Genomic DNA, 20,482 nt, shown 5'->3' with positions numbered 1-20,482 from the left:
TAAAATATTGTAAAATACTCTCTTGTAATGCACCTATATAACCATAACACAAGTGAGGATCTTCCAAGAGACAGGAAAGTATAGTAAGCCATAGCTATCAGCACCATATGGGACAATATAAATATTCAAATGCTAATTAAAATGATTACATAGAAAATTATTTTAAATACCTTCATTAGCCTCTGCTTCTTTATTATTTCTGCAGGGAGAAGAAGGACTCATACAAGAACAACATTAGAAATTTTAGACCTACAGAATTACTTTATTTTATCTTACAAGTAGTAAGAAAATTGGACACTATTATAGCATCTTAAGTCAGTAACTCTGAAAGTGATTCAGTAAGCCACAGTATTTCCTGCATCTCAGCCTACACTATGTGACTTTAAATTTATTACTTTAAGTCTCTGATTCAGTAGAATCTATAATGAAACACATAACAGCATAAGTCAAAACATGAACACCGAAAGCCTGTGGGTATCTGGCTTTAAGAGATGGCTGAAAACTACATTACTATGTGATACATTCTTAATGGGCTGGTAGTTCATAACACTGATGTTAGGAGCTCAGGCGTGGCCCCTATAGTCAACCCTGTAGTGATCATACCTAGAGAAGCAGTAAGAAAAATTACCTAAGTAAATTTCAAATGCCATAGTCAGTTTTAGCGCTAGCATTTAGCAGGAAAAAACCCCACTTTGACAGCAAACTGAGCAAAACAGAACCAGTGGCGAAGACATGGGACCCTGTGATATTTTTATGGGATTATTCCCTAGTATAAACCTAGGCAGACTTGAAGTCCATGAAGAGTTAAAGTGTGGATAAAGCTTAGTAAGTAGCCCCGCTTGCCATCTTGAACATATAAAGTCTACGTTTGTTTCCTGGATTTTCAACAGTTACTTTATTTTAAAGAAGATAATTATTTTTTTCCCCATCTCAAATAATGAAAATGTATTTAATAGCTTAAGTCAAGCTAAAAAGTTTGGTTCTGGAAATTTAATATTTTAAGACACTCAGAAATTCGTATTCTTTAAAGGTAATAAATTACTTCTGTACAAAAATCCTTTCCAGACTGCTTTATATTTCCTCTTCAGAAAACACGCTGTTTCATTACCAAGTAAAATGATATTTATCTGTCAAATAAATGAATGTGAAAGCAAATATTCTAGTAACTTTTACCAACTTGGTCATGCCTGTCAACCCCTTGTAATAAAAGGAAGTTCACATTTTACAAGGCATACATATTATTTCGTGGGTTATTTGCTTCAAGAATCTTTCTTCCATGAAGAAAAGTCCTTCTGTTCACAGATATAGTAGTACATATAAAATGCTCACGTAAGAAAGATGATTCCCACATTCTAATTCCCAGATGTAGCTCCTAAAAGCAAGAGGCACCACACATGCAATGCATTTGATTATCTATAGACAAGCACTACAGGTGACTAAAGTTTTTTATTTTGGGTATTTCTAATCAAATTCCAATGTGACTGAAGGTGAAAACATCCTTCATTTAAACATGAAGCCCAAGGATATACTGGTGCCTAAATTCTTAAGAGTCCCCAGTAGATTAAATAAAGGGGGAAGGAATACCTTTCCCATAAGACATCCCCTAAACCTTGAGACAAGGCTAGTTTACTGTTAGGACTGTGCCTGCTGATAAATTCCACATGAAATTAACATTCTTTTGCCATATAGGTACCACCAGACTTCATTTCTTGATGGTCAGCTGAAAGCACAAAAAACCAAAATCAGGGACATCATGAAATACAGACTTGAAAAAAGAGGTATTTGAGGAAGCTTGCAGTCTATTTCAGTTTAAAAGAAAAAAAGTCGGGCTACCTTTTAGCATTCACAGGCTTACCAGATATAACTTGAAGGCTGTGTACAAACAAAACCAAGTATTAAAATTAAGACTACTGAACTTGAAAAATGTTCAGAAGAAACAAAGTCCCTGATGTAAAGGCTTCGTGCTTTCCTATCACAAGAACAGGTTTGTAACTTGGAAGTGATCAAAACAGAAACCCCTTTCCTGAGACTATGTCCAAGCTATAATGCTCTGTGTGGTTTTAGCTCAACCCACAGGGGAATTTCAGATGTTTGTGATGGAAACATCCCTGAGGCTAGCAACACGAGCTATTTTGCTTCAGACTGAAAGCACCTTAACATAATGTTCTAGTTTCAGGCCAGCCAGGTCAGAATAATACTTAATGCAATCAATCAGCCATTAAAAAACATGGTACTCCTAGGAACAGCTTTGCCAAGTGAGTTAGTGTCAAATAAATAGAAAAGTAGTTGTCTAAGTATTCTAATCTACCCCAAGAACCTTTTATGGTCAAGCATATGGAGATAGGATAATTCAGGATCAGAAAAACAAACACAGCTTGTGATAGGCCCTTAAAAATGGACTTTCTGCTACTTTCTGAACAAGTTATTTCAGATGATTCAGACAAACATACTCCACCTTTTTGGTGGGGGACTATTAAGTCACTTGTGTTTGCAGGCTCAAATCCCTGCTAACGGGAAGAAAATTACTTTCATATGAGGCACTTTAGCTAACAGGAACTCTGTGTAGGAACCACAATCCTACAGCCTTGCTACCCACACAATTATCTGAATTATGAGGGGGAGAGAAGGGAGGGAAAAACTAGTACATTTTAGGAAGCATCAAAAAGTGACAAATTCATAAAATGTATAATCTATAAACATAAGAGATACTGCTCATGAAATTTCCTTCACAAAGGAGATGTGAAGGTACAAGGAGGGTCTTAGAGATGAGGTCTCTGATGAAACAGAAAAATGCAAACTAAAGAGCAAGTCAAAAAGGGAATGGACTTTGAAGTCAGTGCTAAGAAGATATTTATATAATTATGGTGGATACCAATCAAACACTGCTGATCACAATTACCATTTCAACACTTAAAATGGTAGGGGAATAGGAATTCTTGTAACTCCTTTGTGTAACTTCCCACAGCTGTTATAACTGCAGCATATGGATAGTTTCTCTCAAGTTACTCTAGAAGGGTGGGGTTGGGGTTTTTTTTGGGGGGGTTGTTTGGGGGTTTTGAATCAATTCTGGCAGAACACCTACACCATTTTCTTCACAAGTTTCAGCATCAGTGAGAATGTTTTTGCACAGCCATAACTTTAAAGATAACAACAAATCATCATGCAAAATCAAAAATGCAAAAATGTAACTGTCCTAGCAAGCTCATCAATGGGAAGATTAAATTGTGCAGAGACAAAGTCCTAAGCTGTTTAAATTAATCCAAATTGTCACTGTAAGCGATTATATCTCTAAAGCAGTCTAGGCAGTTTTAAGCATGTAGGAGCATTCAAACAATGTCATAAACAGTAACTCCCATACATTAACAGAACCAGAATATAAAATTCCAACAAAACAAGGGGCAAACTTCTATAACAATGATTAGAACTGAACTTCCAGTTCAGTCATCATAGTTACAGAGATCTTGAGGTAAAACCCATAATAACAAACTCTCACATTTTTGCCTCTACTTCAAGTTTCTGATCACAAGATTTTATACAAAATTTTCAATTTCCTGACAGAGAACATTCAAGTTTTAACAGAAGGCAAAAAAAGTGTAGTTCAACAGCTTAAATATACATCACTTTTAGAGTGCAGAAACACCTCACTAAAAATATTATAAGTAACCACTTACCTTTGATTCTATTCTTTCTTACATGGTTCTGAAAATGTTATGGAAATCAAGAAGTTTATGCTGAAATGTAGTCCCAAATGTTGTAGTGAGTTATCATTATTTACATACTGATATTGCAATAGGGAAATACTGCATTTCACATTAATGTAATAGGGAAAATCAATGCATAAAGAATAAGGAGGGACACACACTAGAAACACAAGTTATTTAGCTGAATTCTCCAAAGCACTTGAACAGCTGATCTTAGAAATATACTATCAAGATTATAGGATAAAGTATATGATTGCTTTTATGAGCCAATCACTACCCCTGCACCAAGGGATTTACATAAAATAGCTTCTAATAATGTTTTTCTTATCCAGAAAGCCAGAGCCATACATTAAAAGTAACAGACATCATGCCAACAAGAAAGTACAGATGAACACATATGATCTGTAGAGACAATTGCTTTCAGAATGCTCCGTTGACTTTTTAAGTATTACTGCAATAAAAGTGGAAAGGATGTGAAAGTAATTAATTGACATACAACATAGTTAAGGCACTTCAATCTCTCAGCAGTGTAGGATTAACAACTTTATGCTTATTGAGGTACTTAATATTATTTTGTTACAGTAGGGCCCAGAGGTCCCAACTAAGACTGAGGCCTCTCTTGGGTGGAGTATTAGAAAATCATTATCACATTGACCCACAAAGAATCCCCTTTCCAATTATTTTTCTTTTTAATAACATATGCTTTATTTAAGCCAAATTAGTACCTTTATAAGCTTTACTGGGTTTTTCTGTTTAGCTAACCTTTTTTTTAATGTCAGAAAGAGGTACAAGCACACCACATTTTTAAATAGAAAGACAGAAGCATAGCTCTGAAACACATGTGCACTAGACTTCTCCCTGCCTTTCAGACGACGGGGTCTAGACACACAGGCCTTCATTCATCTATCAGTACCTGTTTAAAAAGGTTTGTATACAGTACCTGTATAAAGAGAGACAGACTGATGTCTCTCCACGCCCAACTGAACAAAACCCCAAATCAAACCCTAACATTAGTAGGTCTTGGGAATTCTGAACCCATCTAGCAAAATGATCTGGGACAAATTAGGAGGCTGTCAACATTCTCACCAAGATCAAACTACTGCGTGTTAAAAGTTCACGTGGAACAGGCAGAATCTGCTTGAACTTCTTAGAGGCATTATTGAAACAGCTGGTTCAATAATATGAGTTTCCAAACAAATAACTGTAGATATGAATATTAGTACAAACTGCTGTTGTAAAATCAATGCTTTTTTCAATTTTTTTCTGACAAAAACATTTTTTCCAAACTGTAAATCTGTACTGTCATATCCTGCATAATTTTGGTTTACACTAACGGGCCCATTGAGACTATTCATTGTATTCTACTTGTAAGACCTGCTGGATGAAAGCCAGTATAATTCTTGCCAGAGAGTCTAAAAAAAAAAATTACAAATTATTAAAAAAAAAAAATCAGGTAACCATTAGTATCAAACAAAACACACACATCCCTCAGATTGCTCCCCACAAGTCAGTAGAGCTAGTTAGTCAGATGTTGCTTTTTCGTTTCTTGTGAGATAAAAAGCATGACTTATGATCAAGTATTCAACGATCCAGCGTATGCTGGCACAGCAACAACAAGCCTGCTGGAGATCAGGAATAATCTACCGGACAAGTACACTTCTACTGCATCCCATGTGGTCACAGGCACTGGTCAGCCAGCACCCACCACAGCTCTGGTGGCACAGTACAGGCATAAGATGGACTGTAAAAACACTAGCCAAACTTTTCTGTAGTTTGCTTGTTTCAGTGACAGACTCAGCACAAGTTATCAATACATCATAATTTCTCTATACTTGATCCCCTGGCCAACCGGTTCTTTCCCTCACCTGTCTTATGCATATTTTCCAAAAAGTTTCAGTCTGTTGCAGTGCAATCCACAGCAATTTAAACAGTTCCTTTATTTCCAAAGTTTAACATCGGAGTTTAATAACCTGTTCCAACAAATCATCTCTGGAATTCATATGCTCTTAAATGCTTAATGAAGAACAGATTTTCAGTGAGATTCTCTATTTTCCTGTCTCAGGGAAGGATTTTAACCAGATTGCAAAGCCTCACTTTTCATTCTTTTAAAGAAGAAACTACTCTACTGGAGCTATAAGACCCCAGGTGTCACTCAAAAAAACCCAGAAAATCTAAAGCACAGTACAGCAATTCTAGTATTCTTCTAGAATTAACAGTATGTCCATTAATAAAATTAATATTTTACAAAACAAAGAAAAAACACTTTGAATTTTCCTTTTACAAGCCACCTTATTTGTTACATACCTCAGAACTGTTTGTTAGGATCTAGAAGCAAATTTCACAACTGGAAATTAAACTGAAAAAAGTAAACTTTAACAAGTTACTTACTGTAAATTTGCTACTTTTATGGATACAGGAATATAGGGAAGCTGAGTGGCCCATTTCAGTGTAACATCTTGATAAACGTTCAACATTTTACTATGGTTTGCAATTAGCGTGTTTATTGTTCCTTCTTTCACTGTTAAAGATATAAAAACAGCTTTAGGATTAAAGGGTTTCAAAAGCCAGTACTTTTTTTGACGCTTATATCATTACATGTTTTTTTTTCTTTTCCTTTTAAGCCATTACTTGTTATAAATTAATTTAATATAATTAAAGTGTCAAAAGTTATGAAAGTTACACTGACAATAACCAAGGACATATGTGATTAATTATAGGTACCAATTTCAACTGCATACTATACAACACATGCCACAACTTCCCAAGGTTTTAGCCAGCCATGTTTGGTAATTTAAAACACGACAAGCAAAGACTCATTAATTGCCATGTTGCCATGCTAGGATAGATATACATATCTATCATATGACATATGATAGGGTAAATATCAGCTGCTTACACTCTTCATTAATTCATTGACCTGTGAATACTGTTTAAAGGTGTATGCATTTATAAGGTTTTTTTATAGAATAACTTAATTGAAAAGTATATAGTATGAAGACTGTTAAGATCATATTTATAAATTCTACAATTAGATTTTAAGTCTAAAATAAGACATGGTGTCAAAAATTTATCAGATAGATTTTGAAACGTTAATAAAGAAGAGGTGTTAAGAGTCTGTAGTTCCATAGTAGCCTCCAACCAAGATGCTTCCACACAATGTATTGTTAGTTTCATCTCCTAGCAGTAGAATTTGATTTTGTTAACTATCCATAAATAACAGAACATCCTCAAACATTACTCTTCCAAAACCTCTCATTCTTCCATTTGTAGCTCTATTTGGTAATGAGAAAAAATCTATTTAGATTTTTAAAATCATGACACTTCACCCTAAATAACATGTGAAAATAAACCTGCCTCATCCAAAAAGAGAGCTCTGATTCCACAGATTTTCTACAAATCAACAGCTTATTCAGAGAAATAAATTGATTCGGTCAGGGGAAAAAGTAACCAAGTAACTTAGCTGTAAAAGTAACCAAGCAAAAGTTAAAGTTGAATTTTCCTTTTACAAACCTGAACAATAAGGAATGAAGCAACTCGGGTTGTAATCAAGCTTTTTCATGAATCGAATTTGCCCATTATCCTTAAGGCAAAAGAAGTTTCTCTCACCAAGCACAAAAACAGAAGAAACTGCCTGATTAAAGGAGACAACGCATATATCCAGTGCTTGCTCTCCGATGTTTAATACCCAATCCACCTTCAGAAGAAAAAATGTGTTCCAGAGATCAGTTGACAACTGCATATTAGAGACAAAACTTAGAGAAAGTTCAGAACTCATAAGTTAAATGAATATCATTAACGTAGATAAAGCAAAATCAAGGTCTTTTTTTGAAGGAGACATCCTCTTATTTTGAAGACAGTAACTTTCCTTATTGTAAGTAAAGCAGAAAAAAATCCTCTTTTTAAAATAGTCATGAATTGATGGCTATGCAGTTCACTTAAGTATATTTAAATTTTTAAATACATATCCCATGCAAAATGAAAATCCTTTATACTTTAACGATTAAATCCAAGAACAGAGTATTAGAATAATTTAAATCTGCTTCTGTACGCGCCCTTAGTTATTAAGGGCAAGGTTAGACAGCGAAAGGTGATAAATTATTCTACAAATGCATGTAAATGGAAAAATAGACAATGTTTTAGGTGTGTAAGCCAATATTCATGCTTGTAGTCACTAATGTACACCCTTCAGTCTGAAGAATGTTTGTGCATATCATAGCTTGTCTACTTTTCCAACCATATACATTGATTTAATAAACAACTACTTACAAACCCTGCCTTGCCTGTAACTTTACATCTTTAAACAATACTACTGCTTACTGATACATTTCATCATTTTCTTACTTCAGCTCCTCTGAGAAATTTCAACAAATTCACACATGTAAAAACTGTTTTTGACTTCTGCCAAGCTGGTTAAACAGAAATCCAGAATTTCTGAAGTTAAAAAATATCAGAGGTCAACCATCAGCACTTCCTATATGAACAGCAACCATCATTTTGATTAAAGAACATAGAACACATTAGTAAACATACTAGCATATCTGATATCTGAAGCTGTAAGTGCCATCTTAAAATTCAAAGGGAAAACAACCCAGGCTTATTAAATTTGTCTTCATGTATGCTTCTCATTTTAGATTTTAAAAATGTATTTAATTTGCAGCATATCTGATGAAGCTTTCAAAGTTCTTATTAAAAACTATGTCTTCTCCTAATTCAAGATGTAGGATTCTGACTTACAGTTTGAGAAATTCTACAATTAGCCAATGGAAGCAAGATGCTCTCCCAGTCTTTTACCGTCATACCTGAAATATGCTGAATCTAGCATTTTACACAGCATATTTAGCAGACAAGCAATTCTGCTGCAGAACCACAGAGAATGAAATGCTCTTGCTCTTAATAGGAGGCAGCTGAAATATTACAACTCAGTCACAGACACCTCCTGAAGACCATTAAATCCACACATTTCTGACAAAAGGAGTCCAAGATACTGACTGTTTATGGAAACATTTTTCACTGGTGAGTTTTCTCTAAGTGCAAAGGATTTCCCAGTTACCATGAGGTTAATTTTGTGAGTCCAGTACAAAGTCACAAATATACTTAAATTAAAAACACGAGCATTTCAGATGTACCTATTTATCTATTTTACTACAGTTTCTGTAGTACGAAGACTGCCTTAGAAATGGTTATTTCCAGTACACAGGTGTTGGGGTGTTTTTTCTCCTTAGAAAAAAAGTGAGTTTTAAGGTCCAAACTTAAACAACCGAGGCCCAAAAAAATTTTAACAGAAATCTACTGGAGTCTTTCCATTGTGTTTGATGGCAATTGGATCAGGTCCTTTGTCAGCAGACAATGTTTCCACTCTTAACTTAGCGTTGGTCTTTCTAACATGTATCTAGCGTACCATACAGGTTATGTAAAACAAACAGGTTTTACCGCAAGTCTTTTTCCAGAACTAAGTTTTTGCTGTTCTGTTTCTTGTCTTTCATCAGCATCTGTCGCAAATGCCAGCACTTGGTATCTGTTACAGGAAGTTTAAAAACTTTTAAAAATAAAGTATTATCTTTGTAGTTAATACTCTTACATTAAGTGAAAAATATAATTATCAGAGTATGAGTATACATACACAGAAAAATAACTGTTAGAAAGTCTGCTGCCACACATCTATCATCAGCAAAGATTTTTAAGATAAATATCACTGTAGGGTAACAGCAAAATGTAAAGGTAGAAATTAAAACAAACATTTATATACAGATTTTATCTGGTGTTAAAACAAATTCAACGGCTAAATATATTAGAAGATAGAAATCTAGATCACAAAGAATCAACAAACCAATATATTTTCAAATTATGAAATTAGGATTCCAATAAAAAAATAAACCTTTTTTCTCTTATTAAGCTTTAAAAAAAACTCCTAAACCACCCTAAAATACAATTTGCTATATCAAATAGTTACACTTACAAGCACATCCATTAAGTGTTTCCAATCCAAGAGATAACAGTAAACTGGCACCAGTAGGTGGCTTATCTAGCAAAAGATGGGAGGTTTGTAGGTTTGAGGGGTTTTTTATTATTTTGTAATTGTCAACCAACCACACTAAGAAAAATTTCCAGTGAAGACATTAGAACAAAAGATGTCAACTGCCATAAAAGCTCTGCATGTCCATCTGTCCCCATTTACACCTATGCAATCATCAAAGTTCCACCTGTCTCCTCATTGACTCCTCTAACTATTTCTTTTCTGAATTTGTGTTGGTGTCCTAACTAACCAAACTACCCTGTTTTCATGTATTCACACTAGGTAACATGTAAAATACTGATGTTTCCTACAAAAGTGAAACAAACAACAAATAAATCCAAAAATCTTATCCAAAAGATAGCATTCAATTCTGGAAGTCACGAGGTGTCATCAGCTCCTAAGCTCAAATCAACACAACTCTGAATCTTCCAATTCAAGTCTAACAAATAAAAGTATGTGGGTTTGTATAATGTCAAAGTTACAGATTTAAAATTATGACACCAGCAGTCCTCACCTCACATTGTGGTGATTGCTACTGAAGGATTTTAGTTTCTAAAAATTATTTAACTTAGAGAAGTAAACTATGTATTTGGAGTAAGACATTTAATTGCTTATGGTGAATGCTATAACCTAATTAAGAATACTAATTAAGCTGCTTCTAGTAAAATTATTGTCTTTAAATATCCTCTATATGAACATATCTACTTCCCTTTTTCAGTTTAACACATTTATTAAAAAGTTGCAGATTCTGACCTAATAAATTTTTGTCTTTTTACCATATTTTATTGATAGTCTTGTCTAGCACATTATCATTTTATTAACTAATCAGGGACTGATACACAGTTTTCAAACCAAACTCCCGTTGAATAGCAATAAATGTTGCTGTTTAGGTACCAACTATCAGCGTACAAGTCTTTCATCACAAAAAAACTCAAGCCACAGATGAAAAACACACACTTTCAATTCACCTATCACATCAAGTATACAATCATTTAAATAAGAGGCATTTTCCTTTTCAATCTTGAAAGAATTCAGAATCGCACAGGAAATACTGCTTTCAAACGAAGGCATTGGTCTGTATGAGCTATAGGAAGACAGATAATTTGAAATTTCGCAATCTGTTCTGCTACAGAAACTAAATAGGACTGCTATATTTTTCATGTACTATAACAAGAAAAAAATGTTTAATGCTATAAAAATAACTTCTCTCCTTAGCATGTCTATTTCCTTTACTTTAGAAGGATTATTTAACTTATTCTAATGTCCTAATAGTTCAGACACACACTAGAGATTAGTACTACAGTGTCTTAACACTTGCCGCCAATAAGCAAGTGAAGAACTCTTTTAAAAAACTACCCCTTTCTACAATAAAGACAGCACACTTGGGAATCAGTGACAGACTGAGGAAAAAATTTAGTCAAATCTGTTGTAAAAGTCAAGAATCTAAACATATTAAAAACACATTAGATATTCATTTTAAAGAAAAAATACTTCTTTATTCCTTACCAATATTAATAAACTATATTCTAATTTATTTCTTAGGGGAAATATGAATTTTCTATTAAATTCCTTTTACTTGCAACACATACATCTTCTCCTGTATCAAGAAAAAAAATACACGTCTATAATCCACTCGTGCAATATGCAGAATCTAAAAACCATTTGATCAAGCTTAAGCAGCATAATAAAAAAAAAGAGTATTGCTTGAGAAATTCAGTGATAGTGTAGCGTGACAAAGCATTGCGTCAGATTAATGTTTCCCAGAGTAGATTGCCAAGGCATGGTCTATAAAATGTGGCGTTCTTATTTCATTTAATATGATTATCTCTGAAAAAATCCTTAAGGTACTTGCCAGCCCATTCCTCCAGCTTGATGAGATTCCTCTGAATGTAGCCACTTCCTACAATTTGGCATCACCCTTGAATTTCAGGAGATAAATTCTGCCCTATTGTCTAGGATTAAGATGTTACAGAAATACTGGCTCCAGTATCAGCTCCTGAGAAACCACACTTATCTATGGCTGCTAGTTTGAACTGTGGACAACTACTACTCTGTAAGCCTGACAGCTCTGCCACTTTTCATCCATTTTTCGGTTCTTTTTTTTTTTGCCACAGGCAGTAGTTCTGTCCCAAACACCACAACACCCCCACCCCAATTTACTGCTAGGCACAGAGATTCAAAAAGCCAAAGAGCAGACCTTGTCAGTTTTAATGGAGAAAGGATGAAGCAAAACAAGTATTAAGTTCCTTGGTCTTTTCAGACCTTGGTTAAAGTTTCCCAGTGTTCGGTAATGGGTCAATTTCCCGGATACACCTTTTACACCTGAGGTACCTGTGGAAGTCCTTGTTCTTCAGATCCTCTGCCAGTAGAAGTTTTAACCAAGCTTATACCTTCTCAATCCTATCACCTGCATGCCCACATGATGTTTTATATTCCTCCTTAGTCCATGTTAACTTCCATCTCACACGTTTCTTTTTTTCCATTTGAACTCAGTCAGGAGCTACCTATTCAGTCAAACTGCTTTCTGCTACTTCTTATTTTCCTGAATACAGAAATGGATCATTCTTGGTCTTTGAGAATGTTATCCATGAAGATTCACCAGCTCTCTGGAGCCCTTTTGCCCTTCAAGGCAGCCTCTCACAGGATCCTGCCTACCAGTTCCTTGAACAAGCCCAAGTCTGTTCCCTTGAAATCTACAGGCTTTAGTCCACTGCTTATCTTCTTCACTTCGTTTAGCATCTTAATCTACATAATTTCACAGTCACTGCAGCCAGTGTCTGCAACACTCAACAGCAGATGCTATTACTCCTCAAAATTTCTTGCTGAGCTCTAGGCACCTTCCTTAGCCAGGCTGTCTAGCACCTACATCAAAAAAGTTTTTCCTAATACACCTCAGAAACCTTCCACGTTGCTCAAGTCCATTACGTTGCCCTCCCAGCAGACATTATCCCTCCATGAGAACAAGGGCCTGCAATCAGGACTTCTTGTTTAAAGGTGGCTTCATACAGACATCCACCGCAACATCCCCTTCCTCAAGCATCCATCTGATTCTGAACAGATGGAATCTTGATAAACTCTCAACATGGTGGTTCAGTATTCAAGCTGCTCCTACATGGTGAACACAAATCCTCCCCTTTATGTCTTTTCTTCCTGAAGAGTCTGGAGTCATCAATTACAGCACCTTGGTCATGCAAGCTACGCTGTCACATCTCTAAGTGCACACACAACTTCTAGCTCTTCCTCTTTGTTGCCAAGGCTGTAGGTGTTTGTAAATATGCACTTAATATGGGCCCTGACTCATTCCACTTCGTCTGAGGTACTATGAAAGCATCCCCCTTTGTGCACTTGACCTTTACACCCTATATCAACACTTACATGCTGGATTTAGCACCTATCCCTCAGTCTAGCAGTCAACGAGATTAACAATCCCCCTCTGCCATTTTATCAGGTGGATTCCATCTCTCCCCCCCCAGCGCTCATGCCTTTGAGAGGATCATATAACCAGGCCAAAGCCCTGGCTCTAATCTCTTCTGAAAACTGAGTAGATTCATCAGATCAACACCTCTTTGCATCAAAATAAAAATCCCATTGAAACAACTGGAAGGAAGATTTCGCTCAAGCAGTATAGCACAGACAACACTGAAAGGACAGACTAGACTGAGCTGAAGCTTGGAAAAACCTAGCATTTGCAGGTCAACATGGTACGTCTTGATAAACTAGTAAACTTAACACATTTATACAAATAAAATAGGACTGTAAAGTCCTCAGGACACAGAGTTTGCTTTCTTATGTGACTGTACAGAGACAGTAATCATTCAACAACATACAATATTTTATTTTTCTTCTTTCCTGCAGCTACCTATCACCTGCTTCTGGATACAATATTGGTAAAGGCAATAAAAATAAGACATGATCACTTTTAATTTGTTTACATACTAAATGACAGCACCAAAATATGCTATAATTACTGAATGTGAATACATACTTGTAACTCTCAACCTGTCGACAAGAAGACACTGTAATGAAAGAATCTGTCCGAGAGCTGTAAGTCAAGGGACCAGGCAGAAGAAAACCAGGTAAAAAACGGCCAAAAGCATAGCTTTCCTGTTCAAATAGCATGAGCATCCCATCCATGGACTGTATGCATATCAAATCTCGACCTAAGGAAAGCAAAAGAAAGAAATACAAAGGAAACAAAGTAATGATATTTTTATAGTTTTAATCCTGAAATTGTTAGCAAATCAGAATTGTACTCATAGGTAATGCTAACAAAAATATAAATAAGATTAATTTAATTTACATGAGTGCTGTGAGGAAGAACATTAAATATTCCAAACTCAATAAAAGCTTACTAAAATAAACAACCTAGATTTTTGGGGGAAAAACATTCAGAATATATTAAGAGCAAACAAAATGTTAGATATTTTATTTCAAACCAAAATTCCAAAAGATATAACTTTTACAATTTCAGTTTAAAGACACGTTTCAATACTCCTGAAACCCCAAATTATCCTGGTTCTTAAATGCCTCCATACCCTGCAAGCAGTCATAAGAACTGTGGTTTAAAAATAACCTATTCTACTCTTTCAAGCCTACTTAAGCAACATAACAAAGCCCTACAAATATGTATTGTGAAAATAATACAACAGTAATTTTTCCAAGTTTTACATTCACATTTTCTGTCTTCAAGGAAAGAAAAAACAAAACAGACCTACTCCATGTTACCAACAAGACTAAAAAAAATAAGCTTGGAGCAAATTAATTCAAGCTTTGTCCATTATTCAGCAGCCTCCAGACATGACTAGTCATGCCTCAAATACACCAATCTAAATTCAAAGAATCATTTGGAAGACTTCTGAGATCAGAAGCTGATTATGCAGTTTGCATTTCATATGCAAGGGTAACAGTTCAAACAAATGTTTTTCATACATTCAAAAAGAGCTATACCAGGAATACTAAAACCTTCTGAATTGACAGAAGCATCTAGCTTGAATTCAGAGATAAGCCCCTATCTTGCAAGCACAACATGAAATACTTGTAATTCAAAATGTCTATTCACCTCCATTAAAATACTCCATTGTGTTTCAGGAATTTATATATGGAGGACCCAAACAAATTGTCTATTCACTAAGCTCCATTCCTCAATCCTTTAAGAATCGTTTTTTAATACAGGAAGGTAAAGCAAACCAAAAATAGACTAAAACTTCTTTCTTACACTTAAATAAAGGTAACAAAGGTCAAACAGATATTCAGTATCTGAAAAAGCAACAAATATGAAGTACAGTGCAAAACATTGCTCATCTCCACTATGATTCTTCATAGACACTTAAAAATAAATAGCAGTGTAATAGGTCAGAGTACATCATGTTACTTGTCCTTGTAATTAAAAAGGAGAAAAATTTAGCTTAGGCCAGGGGTCCTCAAACTTTTTAAACAGGGGCCAGCATGCGGATGAAGCGGCAGGCAGCCATCAAAGGCTGCTTGGTTTCCCCTACAACCCCCCGGGGGGGGGGGGGGCATGTGTCTGTAAATACCGGGGGCTGGATTGAGGACTCTGGGGGGCTGTATCCAGCCCGCAGGCAGTAGTTTGAGGACCCCTGGCTTAAGCTAAGAACAGAAAAAAACAAAAAGCAAGTAAAGCAGCTGGGTCCCTTCTGCTTGTCCTCCTCCATCCCTTCTTCAGATTTTCCCATTTTCTAAAAATCAAGGTCTCCCATACTTCTATAATTCATTACATGTAAGTGTTTACTACTACAAACCCTATTGCAAAGATCAACCATTTGACAGGAAGGACATTTGAAAGTGTAATTCATGCTGTGCATCTGGTAGAGGCAAAGTTGAATCTTTCAGTCTCTAGTGAAAAAGTTGAAATACTTCAAGCCCTCACATCAATGATTATATAGGCAAAACCACAAAACAATTTCAACAGTGTAATTTCAGGAACACTGATGGTATTTCAAGCATATAATCACAACACCTGTTTCTTCCCTTATGTCCTACATATGCCTTTTCTGAAAGCCTTATAGGTCATTCTTATTTAGTGGAATTTTGTTGGGTTTGTGTGTTTGAAAACTCCTGAAGTGCATACATTTTGAAGGTTAACATTAACTGATAATATCAAACACTTATATTTTGCTTTAGCAAGGTAGTAATAACATTTCCAAATGACTAATTAAATAAAATATAGAAAATAATTTTATTCAACATTAGGCAAATCTCTTATTCTTTACTAAACATGAAAGAAGTACCCCACTAATCAAGAATCCTAGGTGGCTTCAAATAGAAACTTTGCTGAGGAACAAGAAAAACTCATCTTCCTAAACTAAAAAATGTCAGAATCTGTACTTATAAACTACCACATTATACAAAAGCAATTCAATGTGGAAATCATTAAAGTACTGTTCAAAAGTAGCCAGACTGAGATTTTGCGTGATACTGAAGTCAAACCAACATATCTTTGGGTTTTTACTACTACTGCAAGTGAGAAAATTTAAATAGATCATCTTTATAGCAGCTCATTAAAACAGTAACCACTTGTCACTGGCAAATACAATTCGATGATTGTTCTAGTTTGTCAGCTGATCAAAAGGGAATTGGGTTCAGATCCGCAAATCCAGAGTGGTGGAGATGGGTGCCACAAGGCACTCAGTGCAGCGACGCAACCAGTCCTGGAGAAGCTGGCGGAAGCCCCAAGGAAAGTTATTTTTTGTGAAGTTCAGCACATAAAGCTGAGAGGAGGAGGAAGTGGGGGACATTTGAAGTGAAGAGACACAGCCAGGATAGCTGACCCAAAGTGGCCAAAGGGATATTCCATACCATATGACATCATGCTCAGTATATAAACTAGGGGGAAAGCCGGCTGGGGGCCATTGCTTGGGAACTGCCTGGACACTGGTCAGCAGGTGGTGAGCAACTGCATTGTGCATCACTTCTTTTGTCTATACTAATTCTTTCCTCATTGATGTTGTTCTTGTTATTATTATTATCCCATCACTTTCTGTCCTTTTAAACTCTTCATCTCAACCCATAGATTTTATTTTTTTCTTCCGATTCTCTCCTCCGTCCCACTGTGGAGGGGGGAGCAAGCAAATGGCTGTGTGGTATTTAGCTGCCTGTCGGGTGAAACCACTAACAGTCCTTTTTGGTACCCAACATGGAACTCAAAGGGTTAGAGATAACAGATTGGAACGGAACATGCTAGATCAAATTTATAGCTGGTTTTGTCTTGCCATGGGCATGGGCTTGCCTCACTGTGTTACACCCTTGTACTTGTTAGTGGCTGCTTGCTGCACTGCTTATCATCTCACTGTGCTGTGCCCAGGAGCATTCTGATAACAGCAACGGCCATGTGCCTGGGTTGGCAGACAGCCAGGGAATGGCCACTGTTTCTGTGCTGCTGTGCTGGACAGGCTGGAACTCCAGTGTGAACTCAAGTCAAAGGGACTTTGACCTGTGGATGAGTTCATGCAGGAGCAGGACACTCCAAAGTCCCTGTGGCCATGAATAAGTCCATGCTTCAGCAGGTACACCTCAAAGTGTCTGTGGCCGTGGTTATGTCTGCACTGCAGCAGGTATGCCTCTGAAGGGCCTGTGGCCCAAGGATAAGCCCACTCTGGAGGAGGTACACCTCAAAGCACCTGTGGCTGTAGATAAGCAAGTCCCTGCTGCAGCAGGTACATCTTGAAGCATCAGTGGCTGTGCATGAGGCCATGCTGGAGGCACCTCATTACATGCCATCATGATGACTTGCTCAGCATATAAAGCTGGAGGTAAGGAGGAAGGGGGGATATTCAGAGTTACAGCATTTGTCTTTCCAAGTAACCATTATGCATGATGGAGCCCAGGTTTCCTGGGGATGGCTAAACACCTGCCTGCCCATGGGAAGCAGTGAATTAATTCCTCACTGTGCTTTTTTTGGACACACAGCTTTTGCTTTACCTATTAAGTTCTTTATCTCATCCCATGAATTTTCTCTCTTTTACCCTTCCGGTTCCCTCCCCCATCCCACTGAAAGGGGGTGAACGACAGCTGTGCTGTGCCGAGTTGCCAGCTGGGGTAATCCACAACAATGCTTTAAGTCTCAAAAGTTTAATCTATAATGTTCTGAAGTTTATACCACTAGATTAGAAACTTGAAACATTTAAAATATTTCCTCTTCTATGTGCAGATTTAATATATTCATGCAACCTGCTAGGAAGTGTAAACTTTTTACCTGTCTTGACTGCAAAAGTCAATGAAGAAATGTTTCCTGTGGCTAAATGCAATAATTTGAGAGAATTATGGGTTTGACATAGATCTCCAAAAGCATTTTCTAAACAGACAAATTCTTTGAGAACTATAGTTTTCCTAGGATTTTCTATACAGACTTTCTAAATTATAAAGCAGGGTCTAGGGCTTCTGTTCAGTCTTAGAATTTATTGTTTATAAAATTAAAAACATTCTACAATACACAAACACATTAGATATGCATATATATACACACCTTTTAAAACTGCATAATTTCCTCTGAAATTATTTGAATAAAGCAGCTTTATTAGGCCTTTAAGAATCATGCACCCTCTTAAATATTCTTCACAGGAAAGATTCCAGGACTGAGTTATTCATAACTTGTAGCTGACATCCTGTACCTGAAATATGTGGTATCTAGAGGTTACAGCAACTACTGATCATATTCAGAATGAACATTTGGTTTGCTGCTTATACTGAATCTCTGAAGTACTAGCCAAGAACACTGCAATGACTTTACTAACACACGATTCAGAAATTAGTGAGTGATCTATAAATAAGCACCTTATATGTTTCAATTTAAAAAATAAAGTTGCACGTGCAAATTTGAAAGTTTTTTTAATATTAACGTTCCTAAAATTCTGACCGTCCTACACTATCAACTAATACTACTGTAAATTAAAAAAAAAAAGAAAAAACAATGTATGCAGAAAAGAATTGTAGCAACTATAAGTTCAAAGAGTATCACTTGAAGCAAACTAAGGTTGTGAGTAGACAAATGAGCAAAACCAATTCAATGCCTTGCTACTGCTGGCAGAAGCAATACTGCTCACCTTCTTCCCTGTGGGCCTCCAGCTCCCCTTGCTCAGGTCACAGAGTTCCTCCCCACTCCCAAGCCAGGTCTGCTACTTATCTGATGGCTGTTAAGCTGATAGGAGAACTCTATCCCAAATTTGTAATTTTAAAAATGTTTCAGATGAGTGAATCATTACCCCACGTAAATAACTCCATACTAACTTTGCACCTGCCAGGAGTGACCTGGAAAGTATCAAGTATGACATGACCCTGTGGGTGATGCTTAAGGCCATGAGGGCCCAGGTGGTTTTCCTCCTTGATCCTGTTGAGGAAGGGGAAAGGCATGAGGAAGACTGGGTGTATCGTGTGAGCCAACAACTGGTTGCACAGCAGGTATGTACAGCAGGGGTTTGGTTTATGACCATGTGACCCTCTTTGAGGACAGGCAGCTGTTTGGAAGAGACAGGATCCTCTGACTAAATCCAGCAAAACTATCTTTGCCAACAGGCTTGCCAACTCAGTAAGACTAACTTTAAACTAGGAATTACAGGGGAGGGAGAGATTTTACAACAATCAAGTGAGGAAGTGGTAAATGGGATAAGCAAGCAAAAGGTGCTGCAACGACGTGAACCAAAAGGACATAGCAACCAACAAAACAGGGCTGAAGTGGAATCATTTCAAGCACAGGAATCCAAGTAAGGAAGTGCTCATGGAACAGCAGGCTTGTGAAGAAAGCTCTCATGGCCTTTTTGAGTGCCTCCCTGAAACGCCTGTACAGTAATGCACATAGTATGGGGGAAAATGGGAAGAACTGAAAGTCTGTGTGCATTTACAGAATTATGACCTCATCGGGATCACACATAGTGGGCTAGCTCACAGGACTGGAACGCTAAGATGAATGCATCTAGGCCCTTTAGGAAGGGCAGGGCAGGATGGTGATGAGGAGTTGCCCTTTTTAGCAAGAGAGCACCTAAACACACAGAGTTCTGCCTGGGGACAGGTGATGAGCCAGTCAAGAGCTTATGAGTCAGGATTATTGAGAAGACCAATGTGAGGGTCTGCCATAAGTCACCTTATCAGGAAGATGTAGACAAGGCACTCTTCAGACAACTGGCAGAAGCCTAATATTTGGTGACTCTGGTCCTCATGGGGGACTTGAACCACCCTGATATCTGTAAAAAGGAGATTCAGAAGCAATCAGAAGAAGTTCCTAAAGACTAGAAGAAAGCAAACATCACTATCTTCAAGAAAGGCAATAAGGAAGATCCAGGGAACAGGCAAGTCAACCTCATCTCAGACCCTGGGAAGGTAGTGAAGGAGCTAATGTTCATGGGAACCATTTCCAGACACGTGAAGGACAAGAAGTTAGTCAGAAGTAGTCAGCATGGATCGACAAAGGTAGTCACACACTTAACCAACCTAACTGCTTTCTACAAAGAGATGACTGGCTTTGTGGATGGCAGTCGATGCCCTTTACCTTGACTTTAGGTGCTGCCTCCCGTAGCATCCCCATACATAAGTTGATGAAGTCCAGGCTACCTAAGTGGACAATGAAGTGGACTGATGACTGATTAAACTGCCAGGGTCAGGAGATGTGCTGCCATTCAGAGGGGTCTCAACAGCCTGAAGAAGTAGGCAGACAGGAATGTCATGAAGTTCAAAGGGAAATGCAAAGTCCTTCCCAAGGAAGGAATAACCCCAGGCATCAGTACACACTGGGAGCCAACCAGATGTAAAACAGCTCTGC

General features: G+C 37.0%; 1 protein-coding gene across 4 annotated transcripts in view; it reads right to left on the bottom strand.

The window, feature by feature from the left end:
- BBS9 (Bardet-Biedl syndrome 9) overlaps positions 1-20,482 on the bottom strand; it is a 308,046-nt gene that overhangs the window by 260,110 nt on the left and 27,454 nt on the right. For 2 of the 4 annotated variants that reach the window (XM_080383274.1, XM_080383272.1), the window contains exons 6-9: positions 13,700-13,874; positions 9,132-9,216; positions 7,212-7,395; positions 6,090-6,219 (exon numbers count right to left, since the gene is read on the bottom strand). In XM_080383274.1, the coding sequence (XP_080239400.1) occupies positions 6,090-6,219; positions 7,212-7,395; positions 9,132-9,216; positions 13,700-13,874 (574 nt within the window). Of the gene's footprint in view, positions 1-6,089; positions 6,220-7,211; positions 7,435-9,131; positions 9,217-13,699; positions 13,875-20,482 lie in introns of all 4 variants that reach the window. The other 2 variants (XM_080383273.1, XM_080383275.1) reach the window with 2 other exon arrangements.

This window comes from Falco punctatus (assembly GCF_963210335.1).
Source record: "Falco punctatus genome assembly, chromosome: 4".
Taxonomy (NCBI): Eukaryota; Metazoa; Chordata; class Aves; order Falconiformes; family Falconidae; genus Falco; species Falco punctatus.
Note: the sequence above shows the minus strand (reverse complement) of the source record. Positions and strands in the feature narration are given on the sequence as shown.